Source organism: Sebastes umbrosus, chromosome 6 (assembly GCF_015220745.1).
Source record: "Sebastes umbrosus isolate fSebUmb1 chromosome 6, fSebUmb1.pri, whole genome shotgun sequence".
NCBI classification, from domain to species: Eukaryota; Metazoa; Chordata; class Actinopteri; order Perciformes; family Sebastidae; genus Sebastes; species Sebastes umbrosus.
Window position 1 is genome coordinate 29,950,124 of NC_051274.1, and position 21,264 is coordinate 29,971,387.

The window sequence follows — 21,264 nt, forward strand, 5'->3', positions numbered from 1 at the left end:
CAATTTAATCACTTTTGCAGTAAAACATAAAGAGAGAATTCATCACTTTGAGTGCCGGTGGATGAAATTAAATATTTTTACACTGAGTCACAGAAAGATATTTTAAAGTCACACATGAACCTAAATTACTTCAAGATATTAACCACTAAATCATTGATTGCAGAGATTTTCACACTGTGACATTTTCCTGTTTCTGACTTTTAACACTATAATATAAATGTTCTCGTATCCTCTCTCTCTCTCTCAAATGGACACATATTTGGGGCTGAACACTTCTGGAATCAGTTATTCAGTATTTTTCAGTTTGACACGGCGTCTCAGGCGTCCATGTTGGAGTCCACAGTGTTTCTGATCAACAGGTTTCTAAAGGTGGACGGTGATGGAGAAGCTCAGGATGAACAGGTGAGCTCTTCAGGTGAGTCTGATGGTACAACAAACTGGACTGGACCAGTTTAACCAGAATCAAAGATATTTCTATTTGTCTTCTTTAGAATTAAAGCCAGAGAAGAAGAAGAAGTCCTCAGTTTATAAAGAACACAGGCTGCTGGCTCAACCAGCCGTACACATTGTTTGTGTGAAGCATTTAAACAGTTCAGTAAACATTCAGACTGCAGGATGAAAAATATACTGTTGAATATGTTTAATAATTAAATGAAAAAGTTACGAAACAATCAAACATGCAAGACCATTTTTAACGGCATTACCCAAATATTACTATTATTTATAATTATATATATAAATAATTTGACTTTTGTAATAACGACATATTGACAAAATGTTTAACAGTAAAACATTTATCCAATGAGCCACAATTTAATGTTTAAAATGTTCCCAAATATGACAAAAATGTCCCTGCTGCAAGAAACTACACAAGATGCTGAGTACTCTGTGTACCTCACTAGTAACTCATTCATCTGTTTCTTTGACTTTTCTTTTTCTGTCACCATGACAACGATGATGTTAACACTGACCCCTGAGCTCTGAGGAGGAAGTTTCATTCTGCCGTCATGACAACACTTCCTGCTGAGGACTTCCTGTCTGAACCACAAAAACTCATGATTTTCACAATAAAAGCCCATTGGATAGTTTTATTTTGACTCGTTGGTCAGTGTGTGTGTGTGTGTGTGTGACCATGTAATCTTCACGATGATGATGTCATCAGGTTCTGGCCAGGGATTGGTCAGTAGCTACCTGAGAGGAGAGAATAACAACAGCTGTTATTGATCACACAGTCGGTTGTCAGTGATGTGATGATGCTGATTGGACGAGGTGTGGTGAGGTCATCCTCCGATTGTTTTCAGGACTCTGTAGATCCTGCAGGGTCTGTGAGGGGTCGAGGGTTTGAATCCCTCTGCTGTCTGCAGGCTTTAATCACTCTAATATCATTAATATTCAGCTGGTTATTAATAAAAACACTCTGTTCAGTCAGTCATGTGTTAATGCTCTGATCTGTTTGATGACAGCAGGCGGTTTCAGGGAACCCTGGACCCTGGACCCTCTTCAAGGACTCTGAAAACCAGCTGAACCAGTGGGACCTGTTTAACCACACCAGAAGCCCCTCATGGATTCATAGAAACTAAGAACCGTGTTGTTTTGGTGCATAACAATAAATATAATGAGAAAATAAAAAGGAAGTTTAAAATAAAAATGTGAAATGTGTATATGTCCCATATCTCTGTATTTAAATAAAGAGTTCTACAGTATGAACATATTGAAACAGATTTTTAGGTAACGGGTCCCGGAGCTTTGAGTGATATGTGAGACATCAACTGTTTCCTCTGACAGTCACTTCCTGTCTCAGAGCTGAGATCTGATTGGCTGACAGCCTGTATTGATCCAACAGGATATTAGAAATCATTGGACACGTTCAGTCTCAGGTTTACACTCTGATGTGTGTCATCATGTTCATGTGGAATAGAACCCGTTGGTGCCTTGCTCCTGAGCAGCTGCTCAGCTCTTAACATCATCATGAATCTTTAAGAAGCAGCTGAAATATTCAGCAGCTCCTCCAGAAATATCTGCAGCAGCTTCCAGACGTCAGGAATCATCTTCGTCCTGTTCAACACACACGGGTTGGCTCCACCCATCCACCATATGAGGACATAAACCCCGCCCCCTGCCTGTCAATTATCAGAGTATCTGAGTAGGAAAAAAAAAATTATCCTCTAGCTCCTCTACCTCCCAGGGCATGCTGGGAGATGTAGTTCCTCCTGCAGTTCGGTTCTGCTCCTCTGTCAAAACAGAACATCTCTCTCAGTCAACAATATGTCAACTTAGAATTTGTGTTCTCGAGAGTTTGAAATTGACAAAACTGCCCAGAGGACAGCAGGACACAGAACAGTCAGTAAGTTAGTTCGGCATTTTGGCCGTCAGCATCTTGGTTTTTGACCGTCACCATCTTGGTTTCTGGCTTTCGCCATCTTGGTTTTTGAACGCCACTGTCTTGGTTTTTGACCGTCTCCATCTTGGTTTCTGGCCGTCGCCATCTTGGTTTTTCGTCCGTCGCCATCTTGGTTTCTGGCTTTCGCCATCTTGGTTTTTGAACGCCACTGTCTTGGTTTTTGACCATCCTCATCTTGGTTTTTGACCATCTCCATCTTGGTTTCTGGCCGTCGCCATCTTGGTTTTTTTCCGTCGCCATCTTGGTTTTTGTCCGTGACCATCTCGGTATTTGGTCGTCGCCATCTTGGTTTTTGGCCTTCACCAGCTTGGTGTTTTGGTGTCTTGGTGTTGCAACCAGAGACCAACCACGAGAGGGTGGAGCTAAGTACAACCAAACGCTGAATAAGACATTTTTAGGCGACCAGAAGTGTTATAATTAACTTTGACGAAGTGAAACACACTGTGAAGTTGTAGACAAAAACACTAGTATTGGACACATTAACACGTTGACCTGATGGTGGCGCTATAGGAATGTTTCAGTCTGAACCAAAGTGGAGGACAGACAGACAGATAAAACCTGTAATTTGTAGTATTACTGCAGTGTTACTGGGTATGTCAGTGTATATACTGTAGTGTGTAGTAGTACCTGTAATTTGCAGTATTACTGCGATCTGTCAGGTTCAATCTTCGTCTCTCCGTTCTGTTTCTCAGTTACAGATCTTTGAGACACTCTGGCAGCTTGGGCAACGGCCTGCAACACAGCAACACAGCAACCATCAGAACAAGCAACATAGCAGCACAGCAACTATCAGGCATCCCAGCAGAGTTGTGTTCAGACCTTGAAGCTTCTCTTCCTCTTCTGGACGTTCTGTTCGGGATGACAAATGATGACGTAAACTTTGGGCAAGTAGAGCATCCCGAGAGAGACGAACGCACTGAGAGACATGGAGACGGTCAGAGTGGCTGTCTGGATGAACATCTGTAGAGACAGAACAGAGAGAACATCCTAAAGAGACATGGGACTATAAAATATACAATGATTACAAGACCATGAGAACCACCACAATGATTACAAGACCATGAGAACCACCAAAATGACTACAAGACCATGAGAACCACCACAATGACTACAAGACCATGAGAACCCCCACAACAACTACAAGACCATGAGAACCCCCACAACAACTACAAGACCATGAGAACCCCCACAACGACTACAAGACCATGAGAACCACCAAAATGACTACAAGACCATGAGAATCCCCACAATGACTACAAGACCATGAGAACCCCCACAACAACTACAAGACCATGAGAACCCCCACAACAACTACAAGACCATGAGAACCCCCACAACAACTAAAAGACCATGAGAACCCCCACAATGACTACCACACCATGAGAACCATCACAACGACTACAAGACCATGAGAACCCCCACAATGACTACAAAACTATGAGAACGACCAAAATGACTACAAGACCATGAGAACCACCACAACGACTATAAGACCATGAGAACCCCCACAATGACTACCAGACCATGAGAACCATCACAACGATTACAAGGCCACAAGAACCACTACAAGACCATGAGAATCCCCACAACGACTACAAGACCACAAGAACCACTACAAGACCATGAAAACCCCCAAAACGACTACAAAACCATGAGAACCACTACAAGACCATGAGAATCCCCACAACGACTACAAGACCATGAGAACCACCAAAATTACTACAAGACCATGAGAACCCCCACAACGACTACAAGACCATGAGAACCACCAAAATTACTACAAGACCATGAGAACCACCACAACGACTACAAGACCACAAGAACGACCAAAATGACTACAAGACCATGAGAATCCCCACAACGACTACAAGACCACGAGAACCACAACAATGACTACAAGACCATGAGAACCACCAAAATGACCACAAGACCACGAGAACCACAACAATGACTACAAGACCATGAGAACCATCAAAATGACCACAAGACCATGAGAACCCCCATAATGACTACAAGACCACGAGAACCACAACAATGACTACAAGACCATGAGAACCACCACAACGACTACCAGACCATGAGAACCCCCACAACGACTACAAGACCACGAGAACCACAACAATGACTACAAGACCACAAGAACCACAACAACGACTACAAGACCATGAGAATCATCATATCTGTCTAAACAGTGTAAACAGGGCCTTAATCTCTATAATAAATAAACACAATGTAAACAGTCAGCAGTGTTTGTTTGTGTGTGTGTGTGTGTGTGTGTGTGTGTGTGTGTGTGTGTGTGTCTGTGTGTGTGTGTGTGTGTGTGCGTGCGTGTGCGTGTGTGTGTGTGTGTGTGTGTGTGTGTGCAGGTTTTTGGCGAGAGGATTTCAATTTGTGGTATTCAGATGATCAGCTCTGAATCTTTTTAATTTCACCGTTTCTATGAAATCTCTTTTTTCTTTTCTCTCTCTGCTTTCAGATAAATCTGCTGGATGTGTTTCTGTCTGACGCTGCTGTTTCTGGCTTTTATTGTCTCTGTTCATCTGTTTGTTGGAGCTCTTTGTAACTTTGGTTTTGACAAAGTTATTATTCTATAATGACATCCTGTGTTGGTTTTATAATCTGTATAATCCAGCTGTTCCCGACTCGTTTATCTCTCTCTTGTCCCTCCCTGAACTCACACTGAACCACAAACACTAAAAACAGCTCTCTCGCTCTCTCTCAGCTTTCACCTGGTTTCTGTGTCACATCCCAGTTTATTATGTCTCCTCAGAGAAACTCCATCATGTTTATGAAGGAGATGTGAATGTGGCTGCATCCATCCAGGAGCTTCTCTGGAGCTTTAAACTCACAGTACGTCCCCATTAAGAAGGATAAATGTAGAAACTCATCTTTTTCTCTCAGTTTCAGCCTCCATTCAGAATAAAATTATGCACTTAAGAGCACAGAAAGCAACCAGTCACCACACAGCTAGATCAACCCTCGAGCTTACAGAAAATTATTATAGAGTGATAGAAAAGTCAAATTCTGGAATTATAAAAAAGTAGGGCTGTCAATTGATTAAAGATATTTAATCATGATTAATCGCAAATTAATCACTCAATTTTTATGTGTTCAAAATGTACCTTAAAGGGAGATTTGTCAAGTATTTAACACTCCTATCAACATGGGAGTGGACAAATATGCTGCTTTATGCAAATATATGTATATATTTATTATTGGAAATCAATTAACAACACAAAACAATGACAGATATTGTCCAGAAACCCTCACAGGTACTGCATTTAACATAAAGAATATGCTCAGATCATAACATGGCAAAGCGCATCCCAACAGGCAACAACAGCTGTCAGTGTGTCAGTGTGCTGACTTGACTATAACTTGCCCCAAACTGCATGTGATTTTCATAAAGTGGGCATGTCTGTAAAGAGGAGACTCGTGGGTACCCATAGAACCCATTTTCATTCACATATCTTAAGGTCAGAGGTCAAGGGTACTCTTTGAAAATGGCCATGACAGTTTTTCATCGACGAAATTTAGCGTCAGTGTTTTTTCTAGTTTCATATGATACCAGTATCTTCACTTTAGCTTTAAAACTGAGCCCGATACAACCTAAAAATCACAAGCTGCGTTAAATCAATTGGTGACATTAAATTGAATTTGAGTTAACGCGTTATCGCTTTTTGCAAATTAACCTGTTTTGTAAATAAATCAGTTAATTTAAGTACATTTTTTGGTGTCTGTTATTTGCCATGGTGCCTTGAACCAGTCATGAAACCTGGTCTCTCCTGGTTTTGGCCCAGTTTTGGCCTGGTTTGGCCTGGTTTGGTCTGGGTCTTACCTTCTCCGTGGACTGGGCAGTACCAAAGAAGATTGGTACAAAGGCGAGCCAGATGATGCAGGTGGTGTACATTGTGAATCCAATCGGCTTCGCTTCGTTGAACGTCTCCGGAACACCGCGACTCTTCACTGCGTACACCGTACATGTTACCTAGAAACAAAAAGTATACAGGTTAATTAGCAACATAGGCAGTATAGCTGCTTGGTCTGAAATCAGTATTTATTAGAGTTGGTCTTCAATCACAGATCAATGACGGATCAATTCTGGATCAATACTGGATCAATATGTTACCATGAGTACGATGCTGTAGCTGAGGCAGCAGATGATTGACAGGTCAGACATGTCACATTTCAGGATGCCTCGGGCCTGGTCGGGGTTAGGGGGGCGCTGCTCCTCGTAGTCAATGATGGTGTGAGGGGGGACAACGGCGAACCACACAAACACCCCGAGGATCTGAAACACACCGTCACACCCACAAACCTGAATCACGTGACCAGCGGCTGAAACAGGAAAAGGCGGCAGTCAGATACCTGTGCTCTCACCTGGACGGAGATGAGGATGAAGGTGATGATGAGCTGGGAGCTGGGGCTGATGAATTTGGGCGGGGTCACCGACTTCTGGCCCTGTTCAAAGATGCGGTAAATGCGGTTGGTTTTGGTCAACATGGCGGAGTAGGTGATGGCCATGCCGAGGCCCAGCAGGAGGCGACGGAAGGCACAAGCCACCGCACCTGGCTCCGCGATCATCAGGAAGGTGATCAGGTAGATCAGGAAGATACCTGCAGACGGACAGACAGGTGACATCCATACTACAGGGCAGAGAGAGAGAGAGAGAGACAGGTACCCACCTGTCAGTAGGACATAGCTGAGCTCCCTCCCGGACGCCCTGACGATGGGTGTGTCATTGAAGCGGATGAAGGTGATCACCACGGCGCTGGTTGCTAGGATACCGAGCATGGCGAGCGAGGCCGGCACTAGGGCGAAGGGGGAGTTCCACTCAAGTTTGATGATCGGTGTCGGACGACAGTCAGTTCTGTTGGGGGTGGGGCGCATGTCTAACGGACAGGTCTCACAGTTAAACTCATCCAACTGGTACTGGTATCCATCACAGAGCTGCAGAGAGAGACAGGTCAAAGAGAGAGAGACAGGTCAGAGAGAGACAGACAGGTCAGAGAGAGAGAGACAGGCAGGTCAGAGGCAGACAGACAGGCCCTCCAGGGTGCCCTTCCAGTGGAGAGAACGTAAGCATTATTCTACATGTGAATGAGTGCTGGTGGTTTTACCTCACAGTGCCAGCAGCAGGGAACTCCTTTCACCATCTTCTTTCTCTCTCCTGGTTTACAGGGAAAACTACAGATGGACTCTGGAACTAATTTATCTCCTCCAGACCACTGCATCTCCTCCAGCTGACAGACAGGTAGAGAGACAGGTGGACAGAGAGACGGGTACACAGAGAGAGAGAGAGTATTTAAACTATCTTTATTACATGGCGTTGTTGAATACTCGATTCTGATTGGTCGATCACAGAGTTCTGCGGTCTTTTATTTCTTTTTAACAGACCGTTGCTATGGACGTGGTTCTGATGTCGGACTCTGGAGGACCATTTTCGTGTTATGGATTTCTTAAAGGTCCCATATTGTAAAAAGTGAGATTTTCATGTCTTTCAGGTTTAAGTGCTATATAAATACTGTTAAACTATCAAAGTGCTCAATATACAGAGAAATACACACAGCCCGTATTCAGAAACTGTGCGTTTGAAACAAGCCATTAGGATTTCTGTCCATTTGTGATGTCACAAATATACAATATTTAGACCATTACATGGTTTTACACATAAACATTCTAAATGTGTCCCAGTTTATTTCCTGTTGCAGTGTATGTGAATAACATCAGCTGACAGGAAGTAAACATGGACCCAAGCTGTTGCCTAGCAACGTAATTCCATTGCATTCCGTTAAAATGCGCTAGAACGGAGCGTTTCAGACAGAGGGTAAATACAGGTATATTCAGGCTGACAGTACGAGGAAAACAAAAGTTTTTTTTAACATTACAGCATGTAAACATGTTCTAGTAGAAACACAAAATACAAGTATGAAACTGAAAATGAGCACGATATGGGACCTTTAAGTAAGTAGCCGTGTAATAAACGGGATAATGTAGAGCGAGCCAGTCATTGTTTCAAAACAATGACCGGCTCGCTGTACATTATCCCTTACATATAGTGGTAGGTCTGGTAGTGGTAGGTCACCAGAGTGTTTATAAACTCCACAGCTTCTTACATTGAGTTTCAGGTTATTGGTCCACTGGCCGATGACATGGTAACCAGGATGGCTGTGATTGGTCATCTGGAATTGGAAGATGTCGTAACGGCCGGGAGCATCTCCGTTCTCATTGAACAAAACACTCGTACCTGCACTTCCTGTAGGACACAAACAGAGACGGGCCGGTCACATTCAGAGAGGAAGAACGCTTCCTTTACATCACCTTCAGCATGTCACCGTTCACACACTGATGACATCACTGCAGCTGAAACATCAGCTCACACCTGATCCACAAGATTCATACCTGATCCACAGAACGAATTCAACTCATTAAAAACCAGAGACACTGTGCTCTCTGTAATGGACTTCAGTTTAACAGTAAACAGCTGATGATCCACAGATACAGAAAAATATTTTACAGTTTGTATTTTTCGTTTTGTTTGTGCAGAAATAGAAGATGTGAATAAAAACAACTGGATGGAAACACAATCTCTTCTTCTTCCTCCTGCAGAGAGTTTTCAGCAGCTGCACACTTTAATTATTAACACACAGTAACAGACACACACACACACACACACAGTAACACACATAGTCCTCAGAGGAAACATCTAAAGTGCATTAACTTATTTTTAACTTATTATCTCTCGGTGTCTCTGAATAAAGAAAAAGCTGCTGTGAAAATCAAACTGCTGCTGAAAACCAGAACATGAACCACACTGGACACAGGATGAAGCTGAGCCTGGTGGTGCAGGACCAGATGAAGCTGGGCCTGGTGGTGCAGGACCGTCAGAATGATCACAACACACTGATTGTCTCTCTCACTCGCTCTCTTCTTTACCGTCTCCTCCTGCTGGAGATAAATTAACAGAAAGCAGCCGATACCGGAGGTTTGCAGGCCTCTAACAGGTCTGAACAACAGGAGCGCACAACTTTTAGCCCAAAATAAGATAAAATAAAAGTCCTGTTAGAGAAATAAACGAATCACAGAGCAGCCCGGTGCGGTGTCGGTGCTGGAGCTGAGGCGAGAGCGGCTGGTGCTGGTGGACGGTGCTCCTCAAATATGTCCCGAAACTGCATTTCAAACGGCGGACCTCAGCAACATGTCTATCCCTCCTCTGGTGCGCTGACCGGCGTGCGGCGGTGCAGCTCCTTGGTGCAGCAGCAGCAGCCAGACGGCCGCCTCGCCAGGAGGAGACGGTGAAGAAGATAGCGAGAGAGAGAGAGTCGGTGTGTTGAGCTAATTCTTATGTTAATATTTGTGGTCTGATAAACAGTAAATTCATCCTAACTGGGTTGAAAAACAATGCAATCTGGTTGCCATGGTAATGAATTACGTCTCACTATTAACCACACCCCCATTCTCTGTTTGAGAAAGAACAAAAAGGGCGCCTGGCTAGCTCAGTTGGTAGAGCGGGCGCCCATGTAACAAGGCTCAGTCCTAACTGCGGCGGCCCGGTGGTCCTCCACTCTCTCTCTCCCCCCTTTCCAAGACTCCATCCACTGTCCTGTCAATAAAATGCAAAAATGCCCCCAAAAAATAACTTGGAAAAAAAAAAAAAAAAGAAAAAAGAAAAAAAAAAAAAGAGAAAGAACAAAAAACAGGAAGTAAAACTGGCTGGATGGGGGCTTTAAAGGCCTCGTGGGCCTCAGCCAGATGTCCCCCTCTCACCTCTCCCTCTGTTCAGGTACTGCAGCTCTCATGTGTTGCTCTGATGTACATTCATATTTTCTGTGTGTTTTCTTACCGTTGAAGTTGACGGCTCTAATGTAGTCGAGCAGCGAGCGTCCCTCCACAGGGTCCATGTCGCTGCAGACTCCGGAGCTGCTGGGACACAGATCCAGGTGCATGCTGTGCAGAGCGTAAGCGACGGCGTAGACCGCGTCGATCACAAACTGAACCTTCCCCTCCTGCTCGTAGGACGAGTCCCGACCGATCCTCTCCTCGCCTGCGGGGACATGCAAACAGTCACGTGACTTCTTGATCGAAAGGTGTCTCACGCCACCCAGACCGCGCTAGCTAAGGTGTGCGTACCTGTACATTTCTTCTTGTCGGGGTCCAGTTTGATTCCAGGCCGGGTCAATTTACACCTGAAGTCGTCCTCCCAGAACTCATTGAACCAGATGTTCCTGCGGTTGTTCTCCAGAGAACGAGACATGAAGTACTGATCGAAGCCTGTACAACACACACACACACAAAGATAAACACACACAGATAAACACACACACACACACACACACTCAGCCAGTTCAGACTCTCTCAGTCCGTCATGTTTTGATTATTTTTACCGTCTATTGAAACCCGTTTGGGCAGGATTGTCACCGCGCCCTCGGCGACGTCCTCCAGCTCCATGATTGGTGAACTCTTTGCTCCCCAGCTGTCCGATCCCACAAACAGGAATTGGCCCGTCAGGTTAGCACGCTTCGCCGCCTCAAGGACACGCCTACCAGGAAGAGAGGGAAGCACTCAGAGTCATGTGACCTGGTTTGGACTGAATGTGATGATTGCGTGGGCGGAGCTGAGGAGCTGATCTGTGATCTCGCTTTGTTGTTGTTTTTGTTTACATGAACCAATATTGTTTGTGTTTTTACTTGATGTCGTCCTCGTTGGCGAAGATGATCACTCCTCTGGCGTTACTCGTCTCCATCAGACGTATGATGATCTTGTCGAACAATCCGGGTGTCGGCTCGCGAGGAATCTTCACCGACTGAGCGATACACACCCCACCTGACAGAGAGACAGACAGGTATGCAGAGAGACACACAGGTACAGTACGCAGACAGACAGCCTAAAAGGTTTCCTAACCCTAACCACTGGGGTTTCATGCCTAACCCTAACTGTCGGTTTTAATGCCTTATGCTTCATTTCAATATAAATGTCATTTATATTAATTTTAGACAGAAAAAGGTTAAGAAACGTGCGGTAATTTGTAAATAAAAGTAATAATCCACAATTAAAACCCCGTACTTTATTCATTCATGGAGCCCTGCACGTCACTGCATGTTCTATAACACTGTCCTGCATATATTTCAGAATAAAAGCCTTGTGTTAACAAATGAAGGACAATTTAGAGTCAACAATTAACCTGCATGTCTTTGGACTGTAGGAGGAAGCCGGAGAACCCAGAGAAAACCCACGCTAACACGGGGAGAACATGCAAACTCCACACAGAAGGGCCCCAAAGTCGGATTCGAACCTGTGAGCCTCTTGCTGTGAGGCGACAGTGCTAACCTGCACCACTGTGCACCACCGGAAAGGGTGAGATATTCCCAAAAAAAGTGATATTTTTAAAATCAAGAGAAAACCTCCCAGCCTATTTACAACAGCTCATCAAGAAAATATAGAACAGAAAGATGAAAAGAATAAAACAGAAGAAAATAGAGTAAAGTAGAACCCTAACATACCAGCCTCTCTGGAGATCTGCATGAAGGCGTCAACGCCGCTCTCTCCGTAGTTTCCCTCGGAGGCGAGCGTGGAGACGTAGTTCCAGCCCAGAGCTTTGACGATGTCCAGCATGGCCTGAGCCTGGTACGAGTCCGGAGGAACCACCCGAGAGAAGAAGTCGTAGCGGTTGTTGTCGCTGAGCTCTGGAGCCGTCGATGCATAGCTCACCTGGGGGATCTGAACAACACGCCAATAATCAATAATCAATAATTAAAATTCATTATCATCCATTCACAGTTTCATGTTGCCAAAACACCAAAAAAAACAAAGATAATCTCCTCCTCCTCCTCCTCAGTCTGTCTTACACCTGCAGCTGTTTACTCCATTAAAAGTAAAACAAAAAGAGTAAAACTACATCACTTCTATAAATACATTAGTGTCAATAGTAATACTATAAAACAATAATAAGACAATAGAATACTCAACACAGTGAGCGAGCGGTTAATCAATGACTGTATTATCACCATTATTTCAATAAATTCAGATCATAACTATTATTATTATACTAATATTTATTGTTACCATTATTTATTTATGTACTACTATTTGCCTGTTATTCCGATTGCTCTTATTAGTAAATACATAATAATAATTCAGTGTTAGGGGTCACCTATAGATTGAAAGCATGATCGCTAAATCGGAGGAAGACATTTCATTATATTATATTATACAGGGACCTCTCTACAAGTATTAAGTATTAAACAAGCCATACTTGAGCAACGTGAGTTTTAACGATTCCTTATGATAAATTCATTATTTTCTATCCCGTCAGTAATTCAGCTCATGTCAGCCTACGGGACACACTCGTCTCCTGAGCGTCTAGCAGCGATTATAACTTAACTATCAAGATTATAAGTAACTGGAGACAAAACTTTATTTTTCTACTCCACGTAGATCATAAAACCTTTAATATAATAATGACTCGTTGAAATCGGTTGAGAAATGTAGATGTTATAGTGCTTTTTATACAGAAAATGGCAGCTCCCCATTCACTTGTATAGGGTTACAGACCAGTCTTGCCCTTTCCAATATGGCGCCCACGTTGACGTATCACCGCAACGGGCTCAAGTGTCCAGTGCGGCGTCCATGTATATATGTCTATGGCTGGACATACCTCAGGTGAAAAGCATTCTGGGTAACTGTAGGTCACAGGAGACGGCTTAAACAGGTCATGAATCATCAGCGTCCCATTAAAAGGGCTGATTATGAAACTCCAGTCATCTCACTACATTTCACTCATGTGTTGCCATAGTTACCACCTGATTAGCATAAATATACACATGCAGTGTCCAGTTTATTAGGTACACCTAGCTAAATACTGTATAATGCAGTCTAATCCAACAGTTGTGCAGTAAACACAGAGGTTCATGTTCATAACAGATCAGAGAAAAAGATTTAAAATCACAGACGTCATAAAATCATGTTGATTTCACATCGTTCACAACGTTCACTTTGAACCAAACCGAGGTCTTCCTGTTCAATTTAAACACATGGACGCCACTGGTCAAACTGGAAATACTGGTGGACTTAAACAGAGCAGAGGGAGCTACACACACACACACACACACACACACACACACACACACGGGATTAGTGTTGTGTAACAGCAGCTGAATGTGTGTCAGAGCTTCAATAAATTGAAGAACAATCACATTAACACCACACTGTGTGTGTGTGTGTGTGTGTGTGTGTGTGTGTGCGTGCAGATTAATATTAACGAGCTCCTAAAAGCAGAGCTCGTTATGACAGTCATCTTCATCATCATCATCATCATCACCAGAGAGACGCTTCAGTGGAGCGAATATGAACATCAGCTCGATCTGTGTGTTCAGGTCACAGTTTATAGTCTGAAACCTCGGTGACATCACAGCCACCTCACTCACTGATTGGTCAGCTGTGTGGAGGTGAGAAAGTAGGCGGGGTTTGGGGTGAGGTGAACGCTACGAATGTCTGAACAAGTGATCATGAATCTCCATGTTTAAAAGCCTTTGTCCTCCCATTCCTCCTTCAGTTTGTCCACTGATCACTGAAAACCAAACAATCGTAAAAGAGACTAAAGTCCGTTTACCTCCAACCAGACACACCTGTTCCTGTTCCAGCTGACATCTGGAAACTACCACACAGACTCTGACAGATGACCATACGGGAAGATTCATATCTGTATCAGCTGGAATGACCAGAGGACTGATCGATTATCAGATATTGGTGAAATATTCCCATGATGCATCTCTGTCACCGAGTGTTTTTGTTTCAGTTATAGTAATAATCTGCTGACACACACACACACACACGCACACACACGCACACGCACACACACACACACACACACACACACACACACACACACACACACAGAGTCATTAAAGGCTGTCATTAGAGACAGTCAGTCATCCAGACACAAACCGTCTGTTTAAAACATTAATCCACAAACCAGACTATTTCATCCACTCACTGTCTGTCTCTCTGACTGTCTCTCTGTCTCTGTGTTTACCTGTCTGTCTCTCTCTCTCTGTGTTTACCTGTCTGCCTGTCTCTCTGACATGTTGCATATGTTGCACAAGTTGCACATGTTTCACAGGCGGACCACTAAATTGGTTAAATAAAATGACAAATATCGCCCCCCCAAAAAAACAAAAAACGTCGATGTACTCATTTTCCGCATTTACCTGTATATTACCATTACCTGTATTTTACCTGTATATTACCTATCTATTACCAGTATATTACCATTATGTTACCTGTATTTTACCTGTATTTTACCTGTATATTACCTGTCTATTACCAGGTATATTACCATTATGTTACCTGTATGTTACCTGTATTTTAGCTGTATATTACCTGTCTATTACCATTATGTTACCTGTATGTTACCTGTATTTTTACCTGTATATTACCTGTATATTACCAGGTATATTACCATTATATTACCTGCATGTTATCTATATTTTACCTGTCTATTACCAGGTATATTACCTGTGTATTTCCTGTATATTACCATTATATTACCTGTATATAACCTGTATGTTACCTGTATATTACCTGTATGTTACCAGGTATATTACCTGTCTATTACCTGTCTATTACCAGGTATATTACTTGTCTATTATATGTCTATTACCAGATATATTACCTGTCTATTACCTGTCTATTACCAGGTATATTACCTGTCTATTACCTGTCTATTACCAGGTATATTACCTGTCTATTACCTGTCTATTACCAGGTATATTACCATTATATTACCTGTATGTTACCTGTATATTACCTGTATGTTACCTGTATATTATCTGTCTATTACCTGTCTATTACCAGGTATATAACCTGTATATCACCATTATATTACCTGTATGTTACCCATATGTTACCTGTATATTACCAACCATATTACCTGTATGTTAACTGTATATTAACTATATATTACCAAGCATATTACCTGTATATTACCATTATATTACCTGTATTTTACCCATATGTTACTTGTATATTACCAAGCATATTACCTGTATATCACCTGTATGTTAAACAGATATTGTTTACCTCAAACAGTCTCAGGATGTTGGCCACCATGATGGACACGGAGCTGGCCGACGCTCCGATCACTCCTACCACCCTCTCTGGTTTGCGGATGATGGGCGGCTCTCCGTTGGAGCAGCGGATGTCGGACGTGTCTTTCTGGATAAGCGCCTGGACGAAGGTGAGGGACTGTTCCAGGGCGTAGGTGTCTCTGGAGCAGGTGTCGAGGATGCGGGCCCCCAGCGTGATGTTGGGCAGCAGCTCTGGGTCGCTGTTGATCTGGTCCAGAGCATACAACATGGCCTCCATACGGTGGATCCCCGCCTCCTTCTTCAGCTCTCCACAGGGCAGACCGTGGGGGCCGCGGGAGTGGACGGGGAACAGCCCCCCCAGAGTTATGTCACCAGGTATCTTTATGGAGTGAGGGTGGAAGTGCTGGTGGGAGGTGCTCACCTGTACCACCTGTCCACCAATCCACAGCCAGAGAGACAGGAGGAGGCGGGGCCACAGTGAGGACTGACAGGGTGTCCATCCAATCCAGAACAAGACAGGATGATGATGACATTGGTGGAGGGGAGGGGGGTAGGGGGCGGGGCCTGATGATGTCATACTGAGGTGACGTTTAGGGGTGACTGTTCATCTTGCTGTGGACACCTGAGGAAATATCAATCAATCAATCAATCAATCAATCAATCAATTAGTCCATCAGTCCATCAAATCCATCAGTCCATCAATAAATCAATCAATCTATCTATCCATCCATCCATCTCTTCATTAACTCTCCGCTCACTCTACATTAACTCTCCGCTCACTCTTCATCAACTCTCTGCTCACTCTTCATCAACTCTCCACTCACTCTTCATCAACTCTCTGCTCACTCTTCATCAACTCTCCACTCACTCTTCATCAACTCTCTGCTCACTCTTCATCAACTCTCCACTCACTCTTCATCAACTCTCCACTCACTCTTCATCAACTCTCCACTCACTCTTCATCAACTCTCCGCTCACTCTTCATCAACTCTCTGCTCACTTCTCATCAACTCTCTGCTCACTTTTCATTAACTCTCCGTTCACTCTTCAGAAAATCTCTGTTCACTTTTAAGAAACTCTCCACTCACTCTTCATCAACTCTCCGCTCACTCTTCATCAACTCTCCACTCACTTTTCATCAACTCTCTGCTCACTCTTCATTAACTTTCCACTCACTCTTCATTAGCTCTCCGCTCACTCTTCATTAACTCACCACTCACTCTTCATTAACTCTCCGTTCACTCTTCATCAGCTCTCCGCTCACTCTTCATTAACTCTCCGCTCACTCTTCATCAACTCTCTGCTCACTCTTCATCAACTCTCCGCTCACTCTTCAGAAAATCTCTGTTCACTCTTCATCAACTCTTTGCTCACTCTTTATTAACTCTCCATTCACTCTTCATCAACTCTCCGCTCACTCTTCATCAACTCTCCGCTCACTCTTCATTAACTCTCCGCTCACTCTTCAGAAAATCTCTGTTCACTCTTCATCAACTCTTTGCTCACTCTTTATTAACTCTCCGCTCACTCTTTATTAACTCTCTGCTCACTCTTCAGAAAATCTCTGTTCACTCTTCATCAACTCTTTGCTCACTCTTTATTAACTCTCCGTTCACTCTTTACAAACTCCGCTCACTCTTCAGAAACTCTCCGCTCACTCTTCATTAACTCTCCATTTACTCTTCATCAACTCTCCATTCACTCTTCAGAAACTCTCCGTTCACTCATTAACTCTCTGCTCACTTTTCATCAACTCTCTGCTCACTCTTCATTAACTCTCCACTCACTCTTCATTAACTCTCCACTCACTCTTCATCAACTCTCCGCTCACTCTTCATCAACTCTCCACTCACTCTTCATCAACTCTCCATCAACTCTCCGCTCACCCTTTGTCAACTCTTTGCTCACTCTTCATCAACTCTCTGCTCACCCTTCATCAACTCTCTGCTCACTCTTCATCAACTCTCCGTTCACTCTTCATCAACTCTCTGCTCACTCTTCATTAACTTTCCGCTCACTCTTCATCAACTCTCTGCTCACTCTTCATCAACTCTTTGCTCACTCTTCATCAACTCTCTGCTCACTCTTCATCAACTCTCTGCTCACTCTTCCTTAACTCTCTGCTCACTCTTCATTAACACTCTGTTCACTCTTCATTAACTCTCTGTTCACTCTTCATCAACTCTCCATTCACTCTTCATCAACTCTCCGCTCACTCTTCATTAACTCTCCGTTCACTCTTCATCAACTTTCTGCTCACTCTTCATTAACTTTCCGCTCACTCTTCATTAACTCTCTGCTCACCCTTTGTCAACTCTCTGCTCACTCTTTATCAACTCTCTGCTCACTCTTCATCAACTCTCTGCTCACTCTTCATTAACTCTCTGCTCACTCTTCATCAACTCTCTGCTCACTCTTCATTAACTCTCCGTTCACTCTTCATCAACTCTCCACTCACTCTTCATCAACTCTCTGCTCACTCTTCATCAACTCTCCACTCACTCTTCATCAACTCTCTGCTCACTCTTCATCAACTCTCTGCTCACTCTTCATTAACTTTCCGCTCACTCTTCATTAACTCTCTGCTCACCCTTTGTCAACTCTCTGCTCACTCTTCATTAACTCTCCGTTCACTCTTCATCAACTCTCTGCTCACTCTTCATCAACTCTCTGCTCACTCTTCATTAACTCTCCGTTCACTCTTCATCAACTCTCCGTTCACTCTTCATCAACTCTCTGCTCACTCTTCATTAACTCTCTGCTCACTCTTCATCAACTCTCTGCTCACTCTTCATTAACTCTCCGTTCACTCTTCATTAACTCATTTGAAACATTTTATTGGGTTGCATTAGAAATGTTACTAAAGATTTTTATAATTGCATTTCTGTTTAATTGTGATTTGTTTAAATGATGTGACAGAGCTCCACTATCTCGCCTTCATCCGGGTTAAATGAGGAATTACACTTGAAGCCTGGAGGGTCTGTTGGATTATATTTGTTCCCATTAACATGATTTATTTGAGAACTATGGGAAATGTAGTTCTTGGATCGAGGTTCTTCGTTCAATTATTCCTGGTTACTGGTAAAGGTTTAGTGCTGGAGGTGATTGAAATACAGTGTGTTTTGATAGAGTAGTTTTCCTGCTTAAATAAAGCTTTTATTAAAAGAATAATCAATGAGTGATTATTGAAAACTCCTACATTTTGGAGCAGCTGTTGCGATTTTTATTTGATATCTAAAATTAGAAGAAACCCCTGAAACAATAATCTGTACTACATGAAGAAACATGAAGAGAGAAACGTCTCCTCACAGAGATTACACAATATGAAGAGAAAATGTCCATGAAAATACATGAGGCAAAGTCTCACACTGATGTAATAAATCAAATAGGACTTCACAGTCTGCAGCTATTAATTATTTCCATTATTGATTAATCTGCAGATTATTTTCTCGATTGATGAATGAATTATTTGAAAAAAAAAATCTTTGAATGTTTTCAGTTTACTGTGATATTTGACACACTGGATACACAGCAGAGGATGGAGGGAGGCTATACCCATATATTATTAAAAAAAAAATAATAAATCTAAAAATAGTTGGTGATAAATATCTCTATTTTTCTCTATTTACTCTTATCAATAAACTCAGTTTGAATAATGTTTAAAATGTATTTATTAAATATGTAATTTATCTAATAATGTCAACAATTAGATTTTGACCAGTGAGTCTAATTTGATGTCACTGGTTTCAGTCTGCAGCTATTAAATTATTTTCATTATTGATTAACCTGCAGATTATTTTCTCGACTGATAAATTAATTATTTGATCTATTAAACATCTTAATATAATGAAAAAAAAAAATCTTTAAATTGTTTCAGTTTACTGTGATATTTGGCACTCTGGATACACAGCAGAGGATGGAGGGAGGCTGTACCCATAAATTATTAAAATATGAATAAATCTAAAAACAGTTGGTGATTTATATCTGTTTTTATTTATTAGTTTGAATAATGTTTAAAATGTAATTATTCAATATGTAATTCATCTAATAATTTCAAATATTTGATTTGGACCAGTGAGTCTAATTTAATGTCACTGGATTCAAACAGCAGCTTAACTGGTTTATTTCTGGGTTAATTGTCTTTATTCTAATCACCTGGTTTTGGATCAGAGCAGAACTCACCGGAGCGGAGTCCCGTCTCCTCCTCCCGGTCTGATCTCAGTCCAGAACCCGCTCAACTCCTCTCAGCTCCGGTCCGCTCCGGTAAACTCCCTGCTGGTCCCGGTGAGTCCCGGTGAGTCCGTCAGACTGTGGTTTACCTCCTCTTCCTCCTCCTCCTGCTGTTGCTCCAGTCAGAGGAGGACTGAGGACCTGTCTGTCTGTCTGTTTAATTAAACTGTCTGTGTTCAGTCTCACCTCTCTGCTGCTCATCAGTGACTGACAGTGACCTCTACTGGTGACTGAGAGTCATGACTGTCAGACAGGTGTGATAGCAACTTTCAATTAGTAATTAGATTAGATAATTAGCACGTAACCTATTTGAAATTTATTTTTAATTACTGCCAAATTACCCCAATGTTTACCTTAAAACTTATCAAATATTATAAACATTATTTGCATAATAATAACACAACTATAAACAAACAGATGACAGAATGCCTGGAAAGCAGCTAATATGAACATGTAATAAACAACAGCATATAACTGATCAATAGCATTAAAGTATGTATTAAAGGAACTGTTTGTAAGAATCAGAAATGCTTGTTAACAGCGACACCTGTGGCCGTTAAGTCAACAAAAGTCAGCGTCGGGCTCGCGCTTGTGCTCGCTCTACATAGACATGAATGAGCATCGCTCAAAACAGTGAGGCGACACACGTCAGCTAAAACCACAATATCACTCTATATTTCAGCTGCTTGGCAGTAATGTTAGCTGACCAGACGAAGGTCTCTCCATGAATCACTGCTGATCCTAGTGTTGGCTTTTCCTGCTTCATCTCCGCTGCTTCGGCCTCTGGGGCTGAAGCAGCGGAGCTGAAGCAGGAAGAGAAACGTTATCGTCTCAATAACGATAATGTTTCTCTCTGCAGTGCCCCGTCACTACACAAGACACGGGAAACCTCTGTTGGTCTGGAGGAGCTGCAGCAGTTATTTCTGCACAAACATCCACTGTACATTCACTAGATATTCTCAGAGCTAAACTAACTCTTCTGCAGTGTGTAGTGTGCGTGCCTGAACGTGAGGTGGAGCTAGAACGCGCGCGTTGTGTGAGTGAAGGCAAGCAGAGGAGCGGTCTGAACAGCCTAGCCACACGCGAGCGCGCATATGGGAGCGCGTATTGGACACCGACCCGGTAGATTTATACATGTAAAAAGTTACAAACAGTCCCTTTAATATTAATAGTACTTATTAATATACTTATTTAATATTAATAGTACTTATTAATATACTTATTTAATATTAATAGTACTTATTAATAATAACCCTTTAAAATGACAGTCAAGTGTTCATTCATGGCCAGCAGCAGCAGGCCGCCTCTCCTCTCCTGCTGAGTGAGGAGCAGCACAGGTCAAAGGTCAGAGGTCAAAGGAAACTTGTCAGACGAGCTTTAATCCATCTTTATTTTCACAGAAGTAGTCACAGTCCACACAAACGGACACATGTAAAAAAAACTGTCTGGTGATGTCACTGACAGGGAAGAGGAGGGCGGGGTCAGGGGTCATTTCAAGGCACTATTTATTATATGAACATAGAAAGAGGTGAGAGCAGGTGAACAGGT

At 42.7% G+C, this 21,264-nt stretch overlaps 1 protein-coding gene across 1 annotated transcript; it reads right to left on the bottom strand.

Annotated features, from left to right (window-relative positions):
* Window positions 1-625: 625 nt before the first annotated feature.
* Window positions 626-19,831, bottom strand: grm6a (glutamate receptor, metabotropic 6a). The gene is made up of 16 exons (XM_037772663.1): window positions 19,669-19,831; window positions 15,479-16,108; window positions 11,902-12,118; window positions 11,089-11,224; window positions 10,786-10,940; window positions 10,532-10,672; window positions 10,245-10,445; window positions 8,518-8,657; window positions 7,522-7,644; window positions 7,087-7,351; window positions 6,782-7,017; window positions 6,531-6,692; window positions 6,240-6,389; window positions 3,221-3,361; window positions 3,029-3,133; window positions 626-1,191 (listed from the first exon to the last, which is right to left on the bottom strand). The coding sequence occupies exons 2-15, from the start codon at window positions 16,061-16,063 to the stop codon at window positions 3,044-3,046; spliced, it is 2,742 nt and encodes a 913-aa protein (XP_037628591.1). The 5' UTR covers window positions 16,064-16,108; window positions 19,669-19,831; the 3' UTR covers window positions 626-1,191; window positions 3,029-3,043.
* Window positions 19,832-21,264: the final 1,433 nt, after the last annotated feature.

What these genes read in the sequence shown, in the direction of transcription:
- grm6a (XM_037772663.1), bottom strand. Translation starts at nt 16,063, where the DNA reads ATGACATCATCAGGCCCCGCCCCCTACCCCCCTCCCCTCCACCAATGT. An exon ending in GCCAACGAGGACGACATCAA is followed by an intron (nt 10,941 to 11,088) that starts GTAAAAACACAA and finishes TCTTCCTGGTAG; the next exon opens with GCGTGTCCTTGAGGCGGCGA. An exon ending in CCAATAACCTGAAACTCAAT is followed by an intron (nt 7,645 to 8,517) that starts GTAAGAAGCTGT and finishes CCTGTCTGTCAG; the next exon opens with CTGGAGGAGATGCAGTGGTC.